Source organism: Pseudorasbora parva, chromosome 9, assembly GCF_024679245.1.
Source record: "Pseudorasbora parva isolate DD20220531a chromosome 9, ASM2467924v1, whole genome shotgun sequence".
In the NCBI taxonomy this organism is placed as follows: Eukaryota; Metazoa; Chordata; class Actinopteri; order Cypriniformes; family Gobionidae; genus Pseudorasbora; species Pseudorasbora parva.
Genome location: NC_090180.1, coordinates 34,339,145 through 34,365,146, shown reverse-complemented (window position 1 = coordinate 34,365,146; position 26,002 = coordinate 34,339,145). Strand labels below are relative to the sequence as shown.

Here is a 26,002-nt window from a genome sequence, read left to right as displayed (position 1 = left end):
TTGTTTAACAAAATCAAGATATGAAAATATTAAATAAGGCTCTGTTACAAAAAAAAAAAAAAAATACTATAAAAGTCTAATTATTTTTAAGATAAATTGTTTGGTGCACAATAACGTTTTAATAATCATTCAAAGCAGATCTAAGCATTTACCTAGGTAGACACTTCATAAACATCCCAAAATATTGCTGGTTTTTACAATATTATTTTTTAAAAAAAAAAAAGCATTGAAGCCTCAGAAATTGTAAAATAGTTAACATATATATAATATATAATATTATATATAATAATATATAATTTTTTTATATAACATACCGGTAACCATTTAATGGTTAATACACACACGCACACACACACTATATATAAATAAATAACCAAATAAAATCGAGCTGGCAAAGAATATAAAACAGTTTAAGTTTGTAACATTTATTTAGATTTTTGGAAATTGCAGTACTTTCATGTGGTGAAAAGACCAATGGACCGTACAGCTAAGGGAACATTTAACATGATAAAGAATATTGATGAGTTGAATTGAGTGCTTCGGTGTTTGAGCAACCCCCGAGTGTTGTAACGGTTGAATATTTTTGTACGGTTCACCAATTCTATCCTTCTCATACTTTTGATATTGGCCACATAATACAATACCACATATAACCAATGACATGAGTCAAGGAAGCAAGTTGATGATCAGTTCCACACTTCCCACAAATTTCCAAGCATTCAAACCTGTTTGCAAAAGAACCATATATACATCCCTCAAAAGCAAATGACTGCAAACTTGACCCCTTTTTAAGGGGAATCCTGGGATTTAAGGTGATGTTCTTTGAGTGCTAATATAGAGTATTCATTTTGAACTATGAAACGGTATTCTTTTAATCAAGGCAAATTAGGAGCATTATGACAATAGCACATCATATAGAGGCACCACCACAGGAATGATGGGAAGATTTTAGATCTACATGGCAATTCACTACTCCAAACCGCTCTATATGCAGACAGATACGATAACCATTAGAAGACACAAGGAGAGAATTATTATACTCAAACACAAATGCAGCCTATGTGTGACTATAATGGATATATTATAAACTTAGTTCTGAAGTGTCTGCATTTTTTTTTTTAAATGCTTAATCTGAGAAATCCATTTGCCACTGATTAGTAATCGCACAAACGAAACTATGGTGCTATAGTGTAAGAATAGACAGATATTACACTTTATATTAAAACGATTTCATCAATCTGATGAAAATCTTTTGTAGACCCTGACCATTCTTCTGAGATTTAAAAGTCAAATTAAACTGCAAATATTTTTTCCTGTCACTTCGAGCTCCATGCATTTGTCTCTACTTATTCAAAACACAATCCACCGCACAACCTGTCAAGTGTGCTTGAAGTCAATTCAGGAGACCTTGATTCTTACCAATCCATCAGCACACAGAGATATCAAGCTTCACTCAAAACATTAGCAGCTGCTCTACAGTAAACGGATTAGAGAGGAATATGAAAAGAACCTCTGTGGACAAGAACTACAAGGTAAAATTAATGTAGTGAAGTTCACAGTTTCAGTGCAGACACAAAAGCAAACTCCTTTAAAAGCGGAGCATGATCAACTGTGTCCAATTCAGGTTCAGATAATTAGCTCCAAATTGTATCGTTTTTTTTTTTTAAACATACATAAATTTGACCTCATTGAGATCACATGACTGAGCACTGCTCTGCTCCAGGAAGCCCTTGCGCTCCAGGAAGGTGCAGAGCTTCTGGGTCAAAATTCAAGCCAGGAGGCTGAAAACATAAGATAAAAAACATTATGTAAATATGACAACTTTTATTACAAAAAAATATACTAATATAAAACATAGATATACTCACTGCCTCTCCGGCAAGCTCTTTTGGAGGTTGACCCAAATCTTGCAGCTAAGGGGGTAATACATTAACAAAAATATTAACTAATACTGAAAGGTTATATTAAAGGGTTAGTTCAACCCAAAATGAAATGTATGTCATTAATGACTCCTAATGTCGTTCCACACCCGTAAGACCTCCGTTCATCTTCAGAAGTTTAAGATATTTTATATTTAGTCCGAGAGCGTATCCAAGTGTATGCACACTATACTGTCCATGTCCAGAAAGGGAATAAAAACATCAAAGTAGTCCATATGTGACGTGAGTAAGTTAATCAGAATATCTTACCTTTCTGGGCATGGATAGTGTGTCTGACTCTGGACTAGCAAGTATAGTGTGCAAACACTTGCATACGCTCTCAGACTAAATATAAAATATCTTAAACTGTGTTCTGAAGATGAACAGAGGTCTTAGGGGTGTGGAATGACATTATAGGATGAGTCATTAATGACATAAATACAATTTTTGGGTGAACTAACCCTTTTAGTTATATTATTATGGTTTAAGTAAAAAGGTACAAAAAAATTATTAAGTAATTAATGAATATAATGCAAACTTGAATACTCAATTTTAAAATTATGTTTTTTTTACCTTTTGCATGAGTTCTAGAATGTTTTCAAATGTGTTGTCTTTGTCTCCATCTTTCTCAAACTGGCTGCATATCTCTCCCATTATCTTGTACTGTTGCTCATACCGCATGAATTGGTCTGGGGGGAGGGACTGCCTGTTGCCCTCCAACCATTCAGGGTACTATGTGCAAATTGTGATATATTGTTACAAAAAATATATACCATTCTGAACAAATATTAAACGGAATGTGTTGCAAGATTTTCTAAAAATAAAATGATAGTAGGCAAATAGACTTAAAAAGGACAGAAAAAGGTTGGACAATCAGTAAGAAGACAGTCGTGCAGATGCTGTAAACAACTCACCTTCTCTGTTATCTCTTTAAGAGAAGGGTAGAGAACTTCTTTAGACAAAAGGTTCTGCATGATGGACTGCATAATTGGGAGAATATTGCCATCTTCTCCTGATCCTTCCCCATTTTCATTTAATCCCAGGTTCTCCAAAGTCTTTACCAGATCATCTCCAGCCAGTCCTGCACTCTGCATTTAGAGTTAAAAGCAAGTGGTGCTCACTTTAGAGTCAAATGGCATCAAGATCCCATTTCTGGACGTCATGGGTAGAGCTTGACCTAGTCAAGCTCCACCTCTGTGGAACTAACGGGGTGGAGGCATAGGGTTATGGGTAGGATTGGGGTGGGGTTGGACCGTCTAGCCCCTTTCACACAGAGATTCCGGAAAAAGCACTGATAATTGTCCAGGGATCGTTTGATTTTGGTTCATTCACACGGCCACTGAATTTTTTGGAATCTGTGCGCGTGTTAACACACATGTCGTAAAGATTCTGTAGACACATGACATCAGGATGCCATTTCTTTGCTCCTTGACTAAAACAAACTTCTTTGTTAATGTGCACCGTGAACTTTGATCTGCATTTAAAACCCCTTGTTAAAGAATTGCACGATAACTATGTCATTGCGACGACACTGACACACCCCTAACGGCATTGGTCTGGCATTTTATTCACACAGGATGTTTTCTAGGATTGATCCAGCAATGTTAGTAGATCCCTATCCCTAGACCTGGGACATGTTTGTGTTCACACAGAAGGCACTCTATCAATTCAATGGGAATTTTCTGGGAACAACACTCAGTGTGAAAGGGGCTCCAGAGAGGGGGAGCTGGATTTCACCCTCCACCCATGACTCTGCAGTGAGCTTTTTCTCTGCAGTTCTTTACACCTTTTCTGACATTACAGTTTACCATCAGTAAGGTATTTTTTAATTAATAATAATGTTTAAAATAAAAAAATAAAAACTTTTACTCAGCAAAGATGTATTCAACCGATCAAAAGTGGCAGCTAGTACTTTATAATGTTAAAAATATTTCTCTCTCAGATAAAAGCTGTTCTTTTGAATGTTCTATACATCAAATAATTCAGAAAAATATTATCACGGTTTCACAGATGATCACAGGTCATTGTGAAGACTGGAATAATGAAATAATGGCAGCAGAAAGCCAGCACAGGAATAAATTCCATTAAAAAAAGTTATTTAAAATGGTGATAATATTTCACATTTAATGTCATTTTGTTTAAATGCATCCATGGCGATCATAAGAGTCTTCTTTCAAAAACACAAAAATATCTTACCGATCCCAAACTTGTATAGTATATCATTAAAAGCACTTCACACTAGAGCTGCGCGATTAATCGTTAAAAAGGTCGCGATTTCGATTGAAACACCCACGCGATGTTATTTTTATTTTATTTTATTTAGCAAATTGCTATTTCTATTAAATTAATCCTTTGAACAAGTACGATCACAACGAACATTCAAATCTGTGTTCGTGCTGCGACTGACCCAGAGAGAGCGCTTGTCATGTATAGAAATAATGATACAGCACAGTATCATTATTTCTGTTACAATAATTCTAATGATTACAAAAGTACTGGGATAAAAACAAGTTTATATTTCGGATTAAGTCTACAAGGCCAAAAATTGTCCCATTTGTCATTTTAGGTCTCTTGAGTTATCGACTTTGTGGTCGATATGCTCCGAGCCCGAATTGATGCAGCAGTCAAAGTGCCGTTATGTCATGAAAGTGCTAGAGGTTAGTCTGTAGGAAGTCTGCTTTCCATTGGAAGTCCATTTTTTTTGGACTGCAGTAATTAAAATTGTTAGAACCTCTAGCTTATCAATTTGTTTAGTTGTCTGTTCAGAAACATGGGAGAAACGTTATCTTTATTTTAAACAAATGAATAATGATTCTCAATTTAATCAGAATCGTGCAGCTCCACATCACACCATTCCCCTGAAATACGTTCCAATGAGAAGTGGGTTTACCTGCAGGTTGTCTGCATTCTTTGCCAAACCACTAAGTGTATCTTTAAGACAGGAGGTGAACTCTTGCTGTGAAGCTACATCTGTACCTAAATGTAAAAAAAAAAATTGAATATTGGATAATAGCTGAACTTTTGTATGTTTATCCAATAGTGCTCCATTTTCAGATTACTCACCTACTTTACCTGCTGCCTCAGACAGCTTATGAAAATGTTGTAGAAGCTCAGGTTCTTCTTGCGCTAGCTCAGCCATGGCTTTCTCCCACTCCTCACGTGCTTGATTGGCCATCTCACCATCAAAGAGAGACTCAAAGAACTTACTGTCCTCCAGCAGAGGGGGCTGTGGATGAAATGCACAGAAAAACAAACCATTAAAGGCATATTTTAACAAAAAATTAAAATTCTGTGATCATTTACTTACCCTCAAGTTCTTCCAAACACAAAGGAAGATATTTTGAGGAACAGGGCAATAAATTATTGCAATAAACTAGGATAAGGTATTAAGCAAGGATATCTTGGTGATCCTGGCTCAAATTATCCACTAATATACAGTTATTTCTAATTATTGTTATCATCCTTGGTGTGAGTGTGCCTTAAGGGTACTTTTACATGACAGCAGCAGTGTACAAATTTTTGTATACAGATGAAAAGCTCACCAAGATATCCTGGCTTAATTCCGGCTTTTGTGCAATAGGCCCCAGTTCTTGGACACCATTGACTTCCATAGCATTTTGTTTCCTACTTTAGCCCCGTTTCCACCAAAATTACCTAGAATAATTTGTACCAGGAACTTTTTAACAGGAACTTTTCTCCCCCCCCAAACCTGCAACTGTCTGCGTTTCCACCGCGATCTAAAGTTCCGTGAAGATTAGGCAAATTAGTCCGGTGATGTAGGACTGCGCGCGACTGCTCCTCCAAGTCAGCGACGGACAGTAATCATTTTTGTGCGACCCCAAAAATGAACAAAAAATGATGACATTTTTTGTACCGATTGAAAGAATTAGTGGACTGTTTACATGAGACGTATCTAAACCGATCTGGTGTTTACATGTGATGACTTTAAAATCATTTTGCAATCATTTTGTCACATGCAGTTTGTCTACCGCATCAAAAATGTCAACACTGTTTTCTGCACTAGCTGGAATGTGTTAACTGTAGCCATAGCAACTCTTAACGGCCACCAGGACTAATACAGTATTATATAAGCTATTTATTTGTTGAAAAGTGTAATAATCAACTCAGAAAAAAATTTCTTCTGTCAGGCGCAGTTAAAGTAAAAACTGCCTTGGGCAATATACGCTGTGTCATTATTCCAACCTTATCTTCATAACTTACGAAATAAAAAGTTTACCCCTCAGAAAAACCTTAGTCCTAATGGGTTGTTATCATAGTTATCATAGCTATCAAAATCCAGTGTTCTGTATTTTCCGTACGCGAGTATTTGTTGTAGCTGGCTATAAAAAAATAAAAATAAAAAATAAAATAAAAAAATAAAAAAATTGTGTACTGTGCTAATTAATTGAGATTTCTTACAGCTCTTACAGGTTGTTGGCCTTGTTTGTTTCGTTGCTTCTATTGCTCTACCTTTTTTTGTAAGTCGCTTTGGATAAAAGCGTCTGCTAAATGATTAAATGTAAATGTAAATGTAAAAATTAGCTTTCCTCTCTTGTCAACATGAGCGCGGCGTCACGTCGTAAGGACGCACACTTATAGTAATCGGTCAGGTCGTTTACATGGTGAAAAATAGACTGTAAAAAAATTAATAACGAGTATGGAAGAGATTCAAGCTGTGCTGCTTTTGCTGGTTATGTATAGGTTTACTAAAGAGGAAATGAACAATGACAGAAAAGAGCACTAATATGGAGATTCAGCAGAATGCAGCATATTCAGAAAGCTTGTAAAGCTAGATTTAAAATGACAATGTATATTATTATCAGCTATTACAGACATTGCATGTGAGATGGCTGAGATGAACGCGCGCCATCAGACAGACAGCAAGACTGATATTTACTGAACATAGACCGAACCTCACAAAAGACTTTTAAAATTGCCGGTTGAAATAAAATGCTGCGTGAGCTCAACCAATCAGCATGTTCAGCGCCCAAGTCCCGCCCTCGAAAGTTCCTGATAGGGCTGGACAATAATTCAATATCAATATATATCACGATATAATTTTTTTCAATAACGGTGATATGATTTTTAAACACATTTCCGATATTTCGATAAATACATTACAGCATTCCTCACTGACTGACGTTCAGGGCGCAGTCGTCAGAAAGAGAAGAACATGATTGGCTACTTGCGTGATGACGTACACCACAGAAACACAGTCAGTGCTCAGCAGTAGTAGGCTGATAGATCCAACGCGGCAAGTTTTAGCTACAAAAAGAGTTTCCCTGACCGCAACACAAATGTGACTGAACGAACTTCCACAAGTAAGGAGAAAGAAATAGTTGATAAGAGAAGAAAGACTAACGTTAATTCAGTGGGGTGGAAGTGGTTCGGCGTGTCCCCCGCACTTTTAATAAAGTGTATTTTCATCCCCCGCACATTTACTGGGTCTCACCGGTCCTAGTCGACCCGCTCCGAGCGGGATTCGAAACGGCATTACCTGGAGCGAGGGCGGGCAAGTTAACAGGGACGCTATAGACCGCTTTCACTAACCTCGGTTGATTGCGCGCTTCTTGAGGTCACGGGCAAGTGTAGCCTATACATAGAAACCAACGTGAATACATCAAGATTTAATTTCAGAGACAAAAAATAATCTATGCATGACCTGTCATTTTATTCGTATCTAAATATGAGGAGGGCGCTCTCACAGAAAGTGCAAAAGCGGATTCGTAGAAACTTACTGTCGCGCTGGAGCTGCAGCTGAAGGAAAACAATCGTTATGAGCTGAAAGGTGACGACGACAGTCAGACGAATGCGACAATATATGAAAGCAATAAAGGAGCATCATGAGCAACAAAACTGTTTTCAACACTGATAATAATCATAAATGTTTGTTGGGCATCAAATCCTAATATGAGAATGATGAGTGACACTGAAGACTGGAGTAATGATGATAAATTCAGCTTTGATCACAGAAATAAATGACACTTTACTATATATTCACGTAGTGAACAGATGATGTAGATCAGAATAATATTTCACTGCATTACGTTTTTTACTGCATTTTTAATTAAATAACTGCAGCAATAAATATATGCTATAGTTTTGCATAAATGGAAAATAGAGCGCTATGAATTGTTCTTCACTGAAATTTAAAACTTAAAAGAAAATGCTCTTATGTTTATTTGATGTTGATTTCACATTTCTTTTTCATATAAAGGCTAAATACAAATAAAAGGTGAACATTAATTTATTTGTACTGGTTTTATTTCTAAAAAATGATATAGTTTTATAGGAGGACTATTCATAGACTTGGCAAATACATTTTTCAGAAGTTTGTAGGTACAGACATCCTTTGTGGCAGTTCTTAGTAGTTTTTTCTAAAGCTTTTATATAGTTCATATCGATATCGGAATTATATCGTATCGACCGAAATTAAGAAAAATATCGTGATATGAATTTTGGCCATATCGTCCAGCCCTAGTTCCTGAACTTTGAAAAAGTACTACCTCGCGAGCAGGGCCGTTTGGAGGGGGAAATATTTACCCGGAACTTCGTTTAGAACCTGGTTCCTGCGGTCTAAACACACCAAGTACCACCCAAAGTTCCTGGTTCCTGGGTAAAGTTCCTGCGGTGGAAAGACAATGGTGCCCTACAACTGCTTCGTTAACAACATTTTTCAAAACACGTTCCTTTGTATTCAGCAGAACCAATTTATATAGGTTTGGAACCACTTGAGGGTAAGTAAATTATTTAGTAAATTATACTTTTCATTTTTAGATTAACTATCCCTTTAACCGGCAACGATCATGAAACAAACTTATGGTAAAAACTACAAGAATGGCAAGAAAATTGTGGAAAAATTGTTGATAACTGTTATTGTCATCATTACTTGAATTGTTATAAAAATTTAAATTTGTTGTTACCTTCTCCTCACTTGTTCCTGCATCAGTGGCAGTGGATGCCTCAGGGGCCGTAGGAGGTACATTGGTCTTGTCAAAATCATCAAGAGCATCTGTAATTAAGGTTGAGGAAATACAAAAATGGGTGTATCAGATGTATATGTGCATCTGTTTTAATGATATATTATCATTTGACCGAATTCATCTCACGGCATGAATAGCAAAGTTGGCTAACGTTATTCCATTTTAAACATGCAGCTACTATAGGATCCGTTTAAATTCAAAACCTAGTTTTTATAGGACCATAAAAAAGAAAAATGTCGAATTCATTAACCGATGAAATGTTACTGTTTTCGTATGCCTAAAAAAAGTACAATCACTGAGACAAGCATGAGCACTAGAATAGTAGCGGAGCATGAACTGCATTGCATCTGTGACAACAGCCTTCTAAACACCAGTTCACTAAAGAGTAACATTACAAAAGAGCTCAAACATTCGCACATGTTAACTGTCGATATTTTTACATTTATGTCATCCTCAAACCTTACTGTCTAATAACTCGTCCAGTTCGCTGTCTGGAGCACCCTGATGGCCTGATGCTGACGCCATCTTGCTTCTCAATGACAAGATCAGCAACTCTGTCGCAAAATAATGACGTCAAATAAAAACATATTTAACGTGTTTTTTTGTTATTGTTGTGTTTTTACATGTGGAATTGATCAAATAACAACATTTAAATATATATATATAACAATTATGTTCGCGTTCAAGGATAATTATGAGAATACCTTTCTACGTTTACAGTATGACTTATGAGTTTCGAAGACATGTATTCTTAATTGTTGTTCTACTTTAAAATAAATAAATAAAACATGTTTAAATTATATTGTGCTCTTTTAAATTAGACTTTAAAAATGTAGGCTTATCAAGGCTTAATCAGTCTTTATGTTTTAAAACGTCACAATTCATATAATATAAACTAAAGAAAATCTGAGGATAAATGGTTTCGAGTAATACCGGTAGGCCTAACGTTACTTTATTTATCTGGTGCAGTGCCCCCTAACGTTACTTGTTTACACGTTAATCCAGTCACTTCCGCAACTTTATCTGGTTTCGATTTTTAAATCAAGTCCGCTTTCATATTATCAGCGTTTGCCACTGTTGAAGTTGAACTGGACCGAGAGACCTTGATAGAGCAGCGAATCAAATATGTTTGTATAGATTGGGCCCACGCGCACACGCGAATCGATTAAAGCAGAGCCATGGCTTTAACGAGAAGAGCTTTCGGATGTTTTCTTAAAGTTGTTTCTCTTCTTTTATCGGTGAGTTTAGGCAGCATGCACTTGTTTATTTCGCTGTCGTAATACTAATGCTTTTGGCATAACTTCTTGTATTGCATGTTTTCTCTAGATGTAGCCTAGTTTTGAATGCTGGTTTAAAATATAGGTTTTCAAAAAATTGAATTGCCTTTTAAGAATTCTATAATCCACACTAAATTCCAATACCATCATATTTAAAATATATATATTAGCTGTCGGGTAAACAAGTGAACACAACACATAGGCCTAGGTCTCTGATGTAGGTAGATTTGAAATAATTTTTGAAATGTGTTCTTCTTAAATACCCCCTAGGGAATAGTAAAGTGTGACAACTTGGACTAGATATTATACAGGCCTACAATTTATGTAAAATGTATAAGCAATACAAGTAGGTTTGAGTGTTACAGTTAAACACATTTTTTTTAAAGATAGTGACATGTCTGCTCACATAGGCAATAGCACATGACAAGAAATCTGCTGTTTTGTTTCCTCTTGTTTTTAATTCATCGTTTCTTTTACTTTCCTCCAGCTGGCTGGCATTACAGGTCTAAGTGGTTCATTCTTGCTGCATAAATACAGAGTTTACGGTCTGTTCTTTAGCAACTTTTATGTAATTCTCCCTGCATTGCTTGCTGTTGTTGGAGGAGCCATCCTCCTTATCAGTGGAAGCATTGGCTGTCTGATGTCCAACAAAAAACCTTCGTGTTTACACGGATTGGTGAGATGGAATTTTTTTTTTTATTATTAAGTGAAAACAGGACTGAACAATAATGATTTGCTCATCATAAGAATGAGGTGTGGTGTTCATATGTGTATATTTCTTGCCTTTCAGTTTGTGTATTTTCTCATTATGGTGTTTTGCGTTGTGGCTACTACTGCTGCATTGGCATACTCTCACAAAAGGAAGGTAACTGGAGTTTTATACATGGCTATACTGTACAATAATGTATTTCACTGAAATGGTTTTAACATTAAATATATATTTATATAGCTCGATGTGGACTTGGCTCCCCTTAAAGATGTGTTTCAGAACTACAGTGGTAATAGTCAAGATCCTGATACCAAGCAAGTGAATGCACTTCAGAATGAGGTAGGCCTACTTCACAGTAATCTGTAGGATTTCTGTGTGTGGCAAAATTAGAATGTAACAGTTTTTTGTTACAGTTGCAGTGTTGTGGTGTTAACAACTACACGGACTGGTTGGAAACACCCTGGTTTAATCACAGTAGTAAAACCGAAGTTCCTCTGAGCTGCTGCAACAAAACCTTTCACTACTGCAATGGGACTTTAGACTTTCCTCTGCTTATCAATAATGAGGTACAAACACTAATTGCATTTGAGCTTCCCTCTTTATGAGATTTGTACAAAATCTGCTGGATTTTACAGCTACATACCATTACTTTAAAGTCGCCATTAAATGAAAATTCAGTTACACCTACAGTACCAGTTATGGCCAGAATCTTACATACACTTCCTTTAAAGGGTTAGTTCACCCAAAAATGAAATTGATGTCATTAATGACTCCTAATGTTGTTCCACACCCGTAAAATCTTTGTAACACAGTTTAAGATATTTTATATTTAGTCCGAGAGCGTACCCAAGTGTATACACATTATACTGTCCATGTCCAGAAAGGGATTAAAAACATCATCAGAGTAGTCCATATGTGACATCAGTTGGTTAATTAGAATCTCTTGAAGCAGCGAAAATACATTTTGGTCCGAAAATAACAAAAACTATGACTTTATTCAGCATCCTCTCTCACATCTCCCCCTCCCCTCTATTGGCAGAAATGAGAGAGGGAGGGGGAGATGTGAGGGAGGATTTTTAAAATATTAAAATGAGCCATTTTGGGAGCTTGATTAAATATGATGAAATGCTTGATAAAATGCTTTGTTAATAATGAGGAGGATGTTTTAAGCTATTTAAATGAAGATCACATGGCTTTATAATGAATAAATGAAACTTACAGATCAAGGCATATTTGATTTCTCACGTCAAGACCCTTTAATTGGTATTTTACCTGAAAGATTTCTATAAAAAGGTTTAAAGAACTAACAAATTAGACTTTATTATTAATCCATGTAAATTAGGTTTGCATATAAGCGATTCAACATGGTTTTCTTTCTATTCTAGGGCTGTCAAGTTAAACTTCAGGGGACGTTATTACTTGTGGTGGACATCATTACAATAACTTCTTTAGTGGTTATCTCTTTACTGGTGAGCTCTGTGACTTAAATTATAATTAATGTATGCCCTGGTCTTTTACAAGATTTATAATGTCATCTCTGACCCTTCCCTCATCAGGTAATTTCTTGGATTACAGTGGCACAGCTAATGAGACATCAACCCCCACAAGAGTATCGAATTCTGGACAAAGAATAAAAGCCACAGATGGAATTTACTGTATATCTTGTGACGTTTCTCATGAATGTGTACACAATTATTTTATGTATGTTTTTCACTGTTATGAATCATTATGATGTATCATTCAATTTACATTTTCCCAAATTAGTATATTTCTTCACAATACCTGTTCTAAGAATATTTGACATGCATTCACAGCAGGGCGGTTTTATTTTGCACAATAAATCAGTTGATATCAAATTGATGTTTTGATTTTATTATTAGTGACTGTTGATCTGAATCTGAATGGATTATGAAAGTGGGAGGGGTTTAAGACTTCCGCTTCCTCGGCATAGTTCCATTGTGGCGTGTTTTTTGTGTCACGAGAGCGCAGCGCCAAAAAGCCACGTTCTGCTAAAGCTCCGCGTGCATCCATTCTACTGCAGAATCGGAGAGACGTTGAAGTTGGTAAGGAGCCAGCTATATATTTAAACGTATTCTTTTATTATTATTATGTATTTAAACGGGTTTACTAAGTTGTAGTAACGGTTGTTAATTTGTTCGGTGTTTGAGGCCTGGCTTTATTTGGGTTAGGCCCCTTAGCGCAGCCTGCTCGAGTTTGAACTCGAGAGTTGCATGGGATTTACCGAGCGAGTCATCGCGAAAATAAGGGGTCGGTGTGTGGGGAACAAGGCCTTGTGTTGTGTGGTATTTTAAACGTTACACCTATTTTGAATCACTGATTCTGCACCAACATGCTGTGTAATGCCGCAAGGTTGTTGTCCTGTAGCTACGATACCAACCCGTAACAATGGCGAGGTAATCTAGACAAGCATGAGTGATGTCCTGCTGCGGGGTAACGTTAGTTGTAAATTTCACGCCCCCACGACTAGGCAGAATTACAAATTTCGTTTATTCCCTTTTCTCAATAGCCTACGAAATTCTGTACAGTGTAGGCAGTATTTATGATAGTAGTACATTTTTGTAAAGTTCAATAAGACCGCCCGAATAAATGCAAATGTTGCGTTGTGACTGAATGAAATTACATTTTCTGAACTGTCCCCGGAACGGTTGTTTTTTGACCACTATCAATTAGTTACAAAAAAATATGTTTGATGCAACAGCATTTTACATGTAGTATGTTTAAGGTTAGGTTTAATCAGCCATTTTGTTTTTTTAAAAAAAGGTTTATTTAAACTATTATAAATATTACTTTTAATCATGCAGTCCAAAATAGATTGACAGAGTTTGGTTTTTTTTATGCCATGTATATTTAAACAAAGTGTTTTATAAAATTTAGGTTTTAAACTCTACATGTAGTACTTTTAGTATCGGTGTTTTCTTTGCATTTATAAAAACTACCAATATGTTTAAATTTGCAGTGTAAAGAAATTTAACATGCACACCATTTATTTTATTTCAACATTGAGATGTTGTGAAGACAGTACAGACTCAAAGTGAGGTGCTAAAAATACACGCTGAAATTAATGGCCGATGGTTGTTATTCTTTTTCCACAGGTTATATCAGAAGGTGGCTCATCTTATCTTTTTGCCCTTCTTTTATTTTAGTTTATTTATTTTACTCTGAACCCCCAAACCCGCCTTTGCCTCCCTACCAACCCCTTTTCGTCAGCGTGTATTTTTATTACCTTATTTTGTTTTTGGTATCTTCAGAGTTGGGATCTGTGACGGCTCTTCATGGCAGTCAGAAGGGGACACGTTAGATACTTAAAAGTGAGTAGAATTTGCGTCCATCAGGGACTGAATGTGGATTTTACTAAATGAACTGAACCTGTAAGCTGGAGTTAGTAGTGTTTAGTGCTTGTAGGCTGTTTTCGTCCATGTAGTGCTGTAGCGTATGTGAAGCGAGCAATACTTAAGGTTTAATGCTGTCATCTAAGGTAGACTTTTTACTAAACGCACTAGACATTATAAGGTGTTGCATAATGTCAGCTGAAGGTATCAGGCCTGCAAAAGCTACAGCATTTAAACAATGTTTATAGGGACCAGCTCGCAAAGTAATTGGATAGAGCGTGACTGGAATTGTCAATGAGTGATTCAGTCTCTCAACCTCCAATGATGGGTTGCGTGTGGGAGGGACCGTAATAATGCCTGTTTGTTTGGGCCTTGAAGGTTGACTGGCTACCCATGTGGAATACACAATAAGACCTCTCTTCTAACATGAATGGGACGCACTGTCCGATATCAGAATAATCATGGGGACCACAGTGATCATTTCCTTCACCTAAAATGCCTTGAAGGGGTTAGACATTGGACATTGGGTTGGACACTGTTTAATGTACACTACCATATTTTTTTTGGTTTTGTGTTGAATAAATTGTGGTCATGTGCACTTTCACCTAAACTCCATTGGAGGCAGTGTTGATCATAGAATGTAAAAGAACAGCATACCATGAGTCCTGTTGACAATTACTGTATGTCTCCTTTTGCTCACTGTTTTTTTTTTTACTGCGTTAGCTTGGACATTCTTATTGCTCATAGTTCATTTTTGTGGTACTTCATATTTGGTGATTAACAAACTGTGGTTTAGGTCAGGTAGTAACATTTTGTAGATTACATGTTAAGACAAAGGTAAAATATGCTCTGAAAGGGAATAGTGTATTGCTTTGTTCTACTGTTCCAGTTCCTGGTTAACAATATTTAATGTTTTTTTGTTGGTAGGTGTCTAAGTGTGTTTTTTGTTCATTGGTGTTATGTACAGAGGAAATGCAGCCAAACTGAGGTGTAATAAAATATGTTTCAGTGGGGGTTTGTAATTGAGGCATTTTGAAGTCATTAGAAGAACTGTCTTGCAGATGCTTGTTGCGTTATTTCTTCCCTTGGCAAAAATATAAAACCCTTAATTCACAAACTAGATGCTTTTCTGACGTTAAAATTTAAAGGAATGTTCCATTATCAATGAAAATAAAACACTAGCAATTAACTGTAAGAAGAATTAAATCTCTCACAAAAGTTTTTACTGAATTTTTCAGCAAGATATAGGCCTAATTTTTAGGCTCTACACATGCATGTACAGTCGGGTATCAAAACCTAGTAACTATTTACACTAAAAGTGCTAATGAGTTTGCGCTAAATATTCAATATTGTCCAGTTCAACTTTTATAGGCAAAAAATTGTATAACCCTCACAGAAACTTTTTATTATTTCTAGGAGGTCTATGACATGTCGAACGGTTACGAAGATCACATGGCTGATGAGCCTAAAGATGCCAAAACAAACCTCATTGTCAACTACTTGCCTCAGAATATGAGCCAAGATGAGCTGCGGAGTCTCTTCAGCAGCATCGGGGAGGTGGAGTCTGCTAAACTTATTCGTGACAAAGTAGCAGGCAAGTATTTATCAGCACTTGGAACACTGGTTTCAAATCAGACGCATGAATTAATGTTGAGAGAGAGAGAGATGTGAGAAAAATATTCTTTGTCTTTGTTGGTTTAGGGATGTAGTGTCTTTATTTTGCAGGGTTTGCATGTAGCCATGATGTCAATTTTAAAAAACAAAATTAACTTTGAAAGGTTTGCGCTTTTAGACAACTCTGAAGCACTGGAAGTGTTTCTTTACAATTGTGTAGCCTTCATTTCAGTGTTGACAGAAAAAACCCTACATATTTTTAGTTTCCCTTCTCAGGCCTGTCCCAAGTCAACGTGGATTGATTTATTTGTTGGCATACATTTTTTTCCCCCAGAAGTTTAACATTTGATACTAGGATGTTTTTTTCCTTTGTATTTGGAACGTTTCAACTTTTTTTTGTTTTGTTTGTTTTATTGTTTTCCTTTTTTTTCTCTAGGCCACAGTTTAGGGTACGGATTTGTTAACTATCTTAACCCTAATGATGCAGAAAGAGCAATCAGTACTCTCAATGGACTGAGACTACAGTCTAAAACTATCAAGGTAATGTGACAAAAGGTGCTCCTGTGTAAAGTTAAATTGTGTCATTGCTTCAGACCCCCGGGTGTGAGAACAAGGCAGCGAGAACAAAGTAAAGTTGTTGGAGTAGAAATGCTCAGACCTGATGGAATCTTGGTTGTGGCCTTTTTATCAGGCTTTCCAATATTTAGACTCATCTATTTAAATATTTATTTTATTATCTATGGTTTACAGGTTGCAAACATGTTGTTTTAATGAAGTTTGAATTATTTAAAATATTTTTTTACGTTTATTTTTCTATTTCTATAAAAGTAGATATTTGTAATGAAATGATCCATGGTAAATATTTTTTGGTGGGTGTGCCCTGTTTGAAAAGAATTTCTAAAAAATTTAAAAATTGAAATGTCTAAGTTAGTATCTTCTTTGTTTTGTTTTGTTTAAATTTAGCCATAGTTTATTAAGAGATTGCCCCCTCAGGGGAGGTATTTCTTCCGGATCTGATCTTTTAACTGCTCTTTCTGACAGGTGTCATATGCCAGGCCAAGCTCTGACACCATAAAGGATGCCAACCTTTACATCAGTGGGCTGCCTAAAACAATGACGCAGAAGGACGTAGAAGAAATGTTTACACGTTATGGCAGAATAATCAACTCCCGTGTCCTCGTCGATCAAGCGTCAGGTTGGTAGATGAGCAAAGTTGTTTGTGAAGGCTGGAATGTCTTGTAAGCTAGTGTGTGTATTTAAACGCTCACCTTTTTTTAATCGTCATTGCAGGACTGTCTCGTGGTGTGGCTTTCATTCGATTTGACAAGCGGGCCGAGGCAGAGGACGCAATTAAGGACTTGAATGGGCAGAAACCGCCAGGCGCTGCAGAGCCCATCACTGTCAAGTTTGCAGCCAGTCCCAACCAAGTGAAAAACTCACAAATTATTTCCCAGATTTACCACACACAGCCTCGCCGCTTTGGGGGGCCCGTCCACCACCAGGCCCAGAGATTCAGGTAAATGAAGTCTAAGATTGTATTTCTATTTGCTCGGTTTGCATATTGCTCTCAAAAGGGTAGTTTACACACATACAGTGGTCTGGGTTCAAAATGTTGGTGTCATTTTAAAGCAAACCCTTTAGACAAGTTACATAAAACACGGCTAAAAGTCATAAACATGTAAGTAGATGTTGTCTGTAAGCTGTAATTACCCCCCCCCCCCCAAAAAAAAAAATAGTAGGCGCTTTTTGATTCCCAGGGCTCTACATAACGCCCATTTTGGGCGCATTTACGCCTAAAAATTACTGCGTGCGACTGTGAAAAAATATTTAGGCGCACCGGTGCGACTGACCCGATCTATTCTCATGAATGGATGTGTAATACAATCGAAATAAAAACTACAACACGGAGTGAATCAACACTGAGAAACTGTTAGGCTACGTTTCCTACTTCAATCAACTGCTTTTCATGCCTTCAGTCAGCAGAAGTACAAAAACATGTGCGACGGACTACACTTTTGTTTACAAAGTGAAACGTGTGTGACGACGCAGCCATGCGCACTTTACCAGACGCATCGCGCTGTTTATTTACAGCCAAATCAAAATGAACTGGAAATACCACATTTGGATTATCATAAACAAGATAAGAAATTAGCGGATGCTTGGGGCATAAATGCCATCAAACAATAATGTATTAATAATACATTTAAAAAGTCTTTGAGTTAATCTTTATCACTCATGCTGTTTAAAAAAAAATACTAAATGTATATAATGAGCAAGTATATCATGAAGATTTTTTCCAAACCGGGTTTTTGTCTTATTCTGAATCACTGTACACACAAAATAAATTATTCCCGCTGTGGATTAGCACAATATCTGCGTGACTCACCACAAACAGAGAGAAGTAGATCCGGCTGTAATGTTCTTCTGCTAGACGCATGCGGTTCTGTTTATGAAGCGCCTGAGCGCCAAAAGTTACGGCTTGCTATAGCTCCGAGTATTGGCATGATTGCATGTGTGATACTGATCTCGTACAAAAATCTAATAGACAAGTTGATATTGAGTAACAACGTTTTAGCCACAACACAAAGCCTCACCAGAACTGATTCACATCTCCAAGCGATTCGATTCAAATGAATCTTGTGTTTTGAACTATTGACTGAATGACTTGCCGCCACCTACTGGCGATTTTATTTTCATATTTATACTTTGCATGGACTTTTTATTTAAAATAATAAACTTTTAAAGTTTAATTTGTACATATTTCTAAAGTCAAAAACTTATATGTAAAACATTCATACAACATTAACCCATGCATTAATGCATTAAATGCATAGGTGTTTGATTGTATGAAGTCCAGTTCTGCTTTGTGTGTGTGTGTGTGTGTGTAATTGTGCTGTACTCTCAGAAGTTAATGATAATATTATGTCAGAATTATGTTGAATTTAAGAAATTGACAGATTTAACACTTACATTTAATAAGATTAGAAAACATTGCTCTTATAATGGTAAAAATGACCCTGGACATTAAAAGGACAAATATCGTCCTGTAATGGGAAAGATATAATTGGAATGTGTTTGATGGATTAGAATGTGCTCCTAAATTTTTGACTGTGCTCCTAATTTTTTTAAATTAGGAGCACAAGTGCTCCTCAAGAAAAAAGTTGGCGTAGAGCCCTGATTCCCCCATCGGCATTTTTGATTTTTTTGATTCATTTTTGAAAGTGTGTAACTCAGGCCCTGTGTGCTCTAGGAACATACAGACAGTTTGGGCTGTTTCCACTAAATTCCAGAAAATAGTGGGGGGAAAAAGTTTGTCTGTGTCATGTTGTATGCAAGATTTATTTAACTGGGTCTGAAGGGATTACCCCCCACCCACCACCACCACCACCACCACCATATACAGTGATATAAATCGAGTATTCCAGTGTCATTAAATTAATGATACATGCTGGATGCAGCCCAAACTAGAGCACACAGGGCCTGAGTTACACACTTTCAAAAATGAATTTGTATAAAAAAAATCAAAAGTGCCTAATTTTTTGGGGGGCTTACACATGTACTTACACATTTGTCATAGCAGTGTTTTATGTAACTTTAAAGGGTTTCCTGTAAAATGACACCAACATTTTAAACCTAGACCACTGTATGTGTGTATGGGAGGCTTTTCAATTTGGGTAGGCCAAATCCAGGCGGAAATGGCACCAGAGTAATTTAGTGCCAAAGTGATGCATATCTCCAGAAAGTAAAGACTCTAAGCTTTCAAATGGTGACATCATACCTCCTCCACAGACGTTTAAAATGGAAAGTATATACATGACGATGTCATTTCGGAACCTGTACTTAAAATATGGCGGACGAACGTTTTAAATATTCAGTCGCATCCTGAAACAAAAAAAATCTCAAAAAGATGTTTTTTTTTTTCTTTGTTTCTACAGGTTCAGGTTTTTTCCTATTGTTTTAATTTTAGTTTTAGTATAACATTATAATACAATACATATATATATATTTTTTTCAGAAATCAGACCAATATATAGTCTTAAAGGTCCATGGCATGACATTTTATTTGATGAGGTTTTTCAACATTGTGTTCCTCTAGCCTGAATATTGTCCCCAAGTGGCTAGAAATTTTGATCTGTGTAAAGCGAGTTCTGGCTGTATTTCTCTTCTTTTGAGAAAATGAGAGCCCAGAGGAGCTGATCTTAACCTCTCCTGTTATGATGTCATGACAGGAAAGGTTTCCTCCTCTTCCTCTGCTTTGACCATCCAGAGGATTAGTAGAGAATGGATTCAGTTTCAGTCATGAAATGTCAGCTCAGGCTTTACCATATGTGTAGCTAATCATTCAAGTGCACACAGACTTTCTTTTCAAGTCATTTAATACCGTCAGTCCCACTGCTGGCCGTCTTGATGCATCAGTGAATCAAGCCAGTGATTAAAACGATCAACTTCATTTGTGATCAACTTCAAAAAACGATCAACTTCAAAACTCACGTCATTTCTGTTAGTAGCATGAAACAAATCTGTTATTTAAATGATTAAACTACAGAGAGCGATCAAAGAACACTTTATAATGTTCGGATCGGTCAAAGCACACGTTTATCTGCAGTGCACACTTGCCCAAACTGCTGTTTGAATGACGCTGCTCATTATGCTCAACAGAAGCTCTTACTGTATTCATGTTGTGTGCTTGCTGTTAGTTGTGGTGAAAGCATTTTGTGAGAGAAATAACATTGCAAAGTTCACTTGTGTTAATTCAGCGCTCTTTGATACAAACAAAATAAACTTGTGCTTAGTGATTATAGTTTGGTAGCGTTAGCTTGCAAGTCACCCACTACAACTAACAAGGTAATAAGCCTGCTGTGCATGAATGGAGTTTATAGATTTACCGCTGTGTTGGGCTTAATGTTATCTCGAAGAACTTCAAAGAAGCACGATAAGGAATTCCGCGTGTTGAACCTATGATAAGCAGCCCACGCACGTCGCTCTGTTTTATGTCGGATGGGATCGCCAAAATATCTCCAAACCACTGAAGTTGAGCGAACTAACTTGTCAACGATATCTGTGTCCTCCGAGCTGGTTGTGAGTGCTGCATTTTCTTCACTATAGCTCATTTTTATCGCTCCACTTCACTCTGATCCTCCAAGCCTGTCCGCCACAGACTGTAAACAACAGCGTGTGCAGCACCCAGAAGCCCGGTCTGCAATACGCAAGCGCAGCATTACGCATAACGCGTAAGCATTATATCGAGAATTTATCGAACTGTTCTTATCGTTTTATCGAGGAAAATTATATCGTGATAATTATCGTTATCATTTTATTGCCCATCCCTACCTCCAAGTCTTCCAGAGTTGCGGTCAAAGCTGATTTGAAAGACAGCCGTTCGACAGCCTCTGTGTTTACTAGCACGCAAGCGCAACTCTGCCATCACTGTTAAGCCCCGCCCACTGTCGCCACCAACTCTATACACGATGTGATTGGCCTGACCAGAGTTTGGTGAGAGTTGCTAGACTACACTCACGACAGATTAGATTTGCTGCCGCTAGGAAACATTATAAAATACTAAAAAAAATCCATGCCATGGGACCTTTAATGCTATAGAGAAGAGAATTTTTCAGGAAGAATAACTTTCAGCTTATTTTCAAATAAAATATAGCATGCATTTGCTTCAAAAACAATATTATTAAGCTTTTCAAAACATCATTCAATATAAATTATGATGGTCATAATATTCACAATTACAATTTCAAGGGGATAATCGACAATTATGGTTTGTCATAATCGTGCAGCCCTAGTATTTACTTAAAAAACAAGAGTTGATTTGATTTCATGGTGGCTACAAATGGATATCTCACCAAAAAATGTAAATTCTTTCAGTTCAACTAAATGAGGCTATTTCCTGTTTTCAGGTTCTCTCCTATGAGCGTAGACCACATGAGTGGCATGTCTGGCGTTAACATGCCTGGAAACTCCTCCTCAGGCTGGTGTATTTTTATTTACAACCTGGGCCAGGATGCAGACGAGGGCATTTTGTGGCAGATGTTCGGGCCCTTTGGTGCCGTCACAAACGTCAAAGTGATCCGTGATTTCAACACCAACAAGTGCAAAGGATTTGGGTTTGTTACCATGACAAACTATGAAGAGGCAGCCATGGCTATCGCCAGCCTCAACGGCTACCGCCTCGGGGACAAGATTTTACAAGTGTCGTTCAAAACAAGCAAGTCGCACAAGTAGGAAGCAGGGTTGCCAGGAAAATGAAGGAGAGGGCTGTTTTCTGCAAAACCAGAGAAATCGGCGCAGTTTCGAAAAAGAAAGCTATTATTTTTAGTGTAATCAAGTCTTTGCAAATGTTCACGTTTCGCAGTCTCGTTTAGACAGTTTCTTTTAAGATTCAAGCTGTTGGATGCTTCAAATACAAGTGTTTTAGGTGTTCTGGTTTATCCCAATATATGACCAATTTTGAGTTTAATATAAATTTGTCTCTGTTAGCCTGGTATTGTTGCTATGTGCCATATGTGGTCAGACACCTCATTCACCAGATGCTGGATTTAGAACTCAGATTTGATCTTTCTTCCGTCAGTATCTACATCCTACATAGCTCTTCAGTATTTAAGATGCCTTAATTTGATGTCATTCTTCCACTTTGCCCTCAATAATGTAGCACTTTTTGGTTTGGCAGGAATCTCATTACCCATCTCACAACAGTTTATTTGTTAAAATCTAAGTTTTAAATCCAGTGTGCTGAGTGTTTTATAAAAAAAGAAGAGGTAATGGCATAGGAAATGCCCGTTTTAGTGAGGGGAAAGTCTTTAGCTGACTTGTTAATCTTTTTTAAGGGACCCTCTGAAAAGACTGATAACTAAGAAGGACCAAAGACATGAATGGAAGGTTTAGTTTCCCCCGGCAGAGGTGCAGGTTGCACATCCCTAAGAATATTCCAAAAATATTTGGACATCTGAATACTAGGTACTGAGTATTTATGTAAAATGTAATCACATTTGAGCATCAGCATCTTATGTTTATGGTTTGCGTTTTTCTTTTGTTTTTGTTTCTCTAGGCTAATACATCAAGTATAGTTTGTTTATTTGAAAATGAATATCCAATACTAATGCATATGCTTTTTAAGACTGCCTTGTGATTTATTTGTGTTTTGTTCTTTTTCTTTTTTGCTTTTGTTTCCTTTTGAAACCTTTCATTTTGTTTCACATGGCATTTACAATCATTAAATTTTATTTCGTTTTGCTCAACTTTTTGTTTTTGTTTCTTTATTTTCTCTTTTAATTAGTTATTTCATTTGATCAGTTAATAGTCAATTCAAGATTATTTCCATATTTACAGATGCAGAAATGACCCAAAAATGAAACTTTGATGTTTATCTGCTTACCCCCAGGGCATCCTAGATGTTGGTGTGTTTGTTTCTTCAGTAACACATAAATTAAGAATTTAACTCCAACCATTGCTCGTATAATGCATGTCAATGGGGTCTAATTCTAAGCACACAAACCAATTTATTGTTCATTTTTGGGTGAACTATTCCTTTAAGGCTCATTCACACCAAGAACGATAACTATAATAACTATATTGGCATCCACACTAGCAGACAATGTTGTTTATTATAAGCTTGTGTTGCGTTTTTTGTTGTTGTTTTTGTCAACAGCTCTTTGACAGCCAATCAGAATTTACCTGACTTCAGTGTTTATCAGCTGGAAAAAATTATTCTGAAAGTGTTTCCATTGATATTATTTCTCTGTGCCTTTATCATTATAGTTGTGGTGTGGACCCTTCTATTGTATTTTTAGAACTATATATCATTTTAGTTATCGTCCTTTGTGCAAATGGGTCTTTAGTCCACGAAGACCTCATGAGAAATACTAAATACTACATTTCATAATTTTAAGTTTGAGATCTATGTTTTTTAGGCATTGGACCAAATCGTAAATATACAATCTGACGACCGTTGACTTATCTGATTTGGCCAATGGAGTGCCAATTATTTTGCCTTTCTCAGTGGTTCGTTCACCATTTTCCAGAGGTTTTCAGCTGTAGCACGTGGGGAAGATAGAAACGGATAGAAACTCAATCTCACAATTGTACAGTCATGGTCTTTGGTGCCTCTTGAGGTCTTCCAAATATTAGTTTGTAAAACCCCACATAGGTTCTTCTGTAGTTAGGCAAACCCATGCATTTCCCTAGATTCCTCTTGTGTAAATTGATCATTTTCAACACAGACAGTTCTTAGGCTCCCTCTGCTACAAGACTTAAGGTTGGTATTGTGTGTGCGTGTGCATATATTTATATCAGTGACTTGACATTAATCCTAAGTGTTTTTGTACAGTGACTCACGGTATTCGTCAGGTTTGTAATAAGCAGCAGTTCACTATACTTGCCTCATCTGTTACTTTATGGTTCATGTGAACCTCTTAGCAGCTTTATAGCCACTGTTGGTTACACGTCAATTATATGAAACACTTGGCATTCTCTTCTTGTGCACGTTTTGGCATATGTGCAATATTGAAAAGTGATTCGTAATGAATAGTAGTAATTATTATAGCAACCGTTTCCCTGTCCATCTTTTTTGATATGCTGATGTTTAAAAAAAATCAATAAAAAAAAAAATCGCCCAAGAGTCACCCAAGATGCCAGTTGTTTGAGATCTCAAGTAGAATTTACTGGATGGTTGCTCGTTTTAAGCCTTAATTTATGTAGAATATACTGGAAGATTATTGAATGGTGGAATTATTTATATAGCTTGTGTATGGTTTTATGTGTTGATATTGATGAGTGTCTTAATTTTTTTAATACTTTGATTCTTCAGTGAATATCTGTTATGAGCTACTGTCTAACATGTAGTTGTGAAATAAAATATCGGGCATCATTGCAAAATCTTGAAATTTGTGTCTTGGTATTAGTGAACTCAAGCCAGTATTTTCTGCACATCTTTTGGTAATGGATTACAGGAGGTGCAACTTTTTAGAAGGTATAAACTAATCATGTTGTAATTTTACAATATGAATAAAGAAGACCAGTAACACAAAGTTATTTTTAAAAATGTCATTTAGAAAATAAACATGATATCCCAGCATTATAATCCATATTCCATCCCACTTTAAATGAACAATGATTGTATGCTCTGAACATAACGAAGAGATACACGATTGCTGTTCATTAAACAGTCATTAAAAAAACATTTTGTCATCGTACATTGTATGACAAGGCAACTGATGATCCATAATTGGAGGCCCAGTCGACTTACTAGTTGCATAATGTTTTCTGTGTGAACATGGTTTTATTATTGTGGTCTAGTTGTACTGTCATTAACTACTGCATTAAGGCAATTCTAAAAATTAATGTAAAAAACAAAACAGTGTCAAAAGCACTGACATGTCCTCAGTTTTCAAGTTCACCAAAGGCTACTGTTGAGGTAACAGTAACATCTGTGATGTAAAAAGACAGAATGGCACAAATGGATAACAAAAGGGGGAAGGTTTTTGTGAAGTCAAGGCAGATTCTGTTCCTGTTTGTTTTCATCTGTCAGAGTTAGACTTGGCAGAGGTTGTAACATGTAGTCGGCCTCTCGATCACCTGATCGCCGATAACCTCTAAGATGTAGTCCCTATTAGCCAATAGTGGAACTTCAGATGTGGGAAAACTTTGCACGCTTTGGTTTCCAAAAGATATCATGGTATCTCTCTGCAAGACACAAAATACAGCCATCACGAAGTTGTCAAATATGACAGTTTTTACTATTATTTTTACTGGTAAGCAGCGGACCAGTACTGCACGATACAAAATATGTAAATGAGCGCACAGTGGATATATCTTACTCTCTCTGAGTTGTTTGTGGATGGGATGTCTTTCTGAAAGTCCTTCCTGCACACGTGTGCCATGATTCCTGCGGCCAAGGCATCTCCAAGAACGTTGATCATTGTTCGAAATCGGTCCCTAATGAAAAAAGATGCATGAGATTTCTGTTGTGGTACTTGAGCAGTATATAAGTGCATTAATTGGGTTGTACTTACAGGATCCAGTCGATAGCTACAATGAGTGAGATGTCATCTGGAGGCAAACCAACTGAGGTAAGGACGATAACCATGGTAACAAGACCAGCCTGAGGGATTCCAGCTGCGCCGATGCTTGCTGCTGTAGCTGTGAT

General features: G+C 36.8%; 4 protein-coding genes across 7 annotated transcripts in view; 2 read left to right on the top strand and 2 right to left on the bottom strand.

The window, feature by feature from the left end:
* Positions 1-704: 704 nt before the first annotated feature.
* pex19 (peroxisomal biogenesis factor 19) lies at positions 705-9,447 on the bottom strand. Its single transcript, XM_067453238.1, has 8 exons — positions 9,367-9,447; positions 8,843-8,931; positions 4,983-5,145; positions 4,810-4,895; positions 2,834-3,007; positions 2,493-2,651; positions 1,869-1,913; positions 705-1,781 (listed from the first exon to the last, which is right to left on the bottom strand). Exons 1-8 carry the CDS (start codon positions 9,425-9,427, stop codon positions 1,695-1,697), a joined length of 864 nt encoding a protein of 287 aa, XP_067309339.1. The 5' UTR covers positions 9,428-9,447; the 3' UTR covers positions 705-1,694.
* Positions 9,448-9,853: 406 nt separating this feature from the next.
* Positions 9,854-12,738, top strand: tspan37 (tetraspanin 37). Its single transcript, XM_067453237.1, has 7 exons — positions 9,854-10,140; positions 10,667-10,855; positions 10,970-11,044; positions 11,129-11,227; positions 11,302-11,454; positions 12,274-12,357; positions 12,445-12,738. The coding sequence occupies exons 1-7, from the start codon at positions 10,081-10,083 to the stop codon at positions 12,520-12,522; spliced, it is 738 nt and encodes a 245-aa protein (XP_067309338.1). The 5' UTR covers positions 9,854-10,080; the 3' UTR covers positions 12,523-12,738.
* Positions 12,739-12,830: 92 nt separating this feature from the next.
* On the top strand, positions 12,831-24,740 carry elavl1a (ELAV like RNA binding protein 1a). 4 transcript variants are annotated; one of them, XM_067452344.1, is made up of 7 exons: positions 12,831-12,951; positions 14,002-14,217; positions 15,655-15,832; positions 16,289-16,392; positions 16,894-17,047; positions 17,143-17,368; positions 21,759-24,740. In XM_067452344.1, exons 2-7 carry the CDS (start codon positions 14,182-14,184, stop codon positions 22,081-22,083), a joined length of 1,023 nt encoding a protein of 340 aa, XP_067308445.1. In that variant the 5' UTR covers positions 12,831-12,951; positions 14,002-14,181; the 3' UTR covers positions 22,084-24,740. The 4 variants fall into 4 exon arrangements, with proteins under 4 accessions (XP_067308445.1, XP_067308446.1, XP_067308444.1 ...); XM_067452343.1 differs by having other exon boundaries at positions 12,846-12,951; positions 14,158-14,217; XM_067452345.1 differs by lacking the exon at positions 14,002-14,217 and having other exon boundaries at positions 12,845-12,951.
* Positions 22,605-26,002, bottom strand: part of slc1a8b (solute carrier family 1 member 8b) — a 16,243-nt gene continuing 12,845 nt past the window's right edge. Inside the window, exons 10-12 of the mRNA XM_067452342.1 lie at positions 25,869-26,002; positions 25,674-25,791; positions 22,605-25,539 (exon numbers count right to left, since the gene is read on the bottom strand). The exon at positions 25,869-26,002 is cut by the window's right edge and continues 1 nt beyond it. Of these exons, the coding sequence (XP_067308443.1) occupies positions 25,387-25,539; positions 25,674-25,791; positions 25,869-26,002 (405 nt within the window). The 3' untranslated portion in view covers positions 22,605-25,386. The remainder of the gene's footprint in view (positions 25,540-25,673; positions 25,792-25,868) is intronic.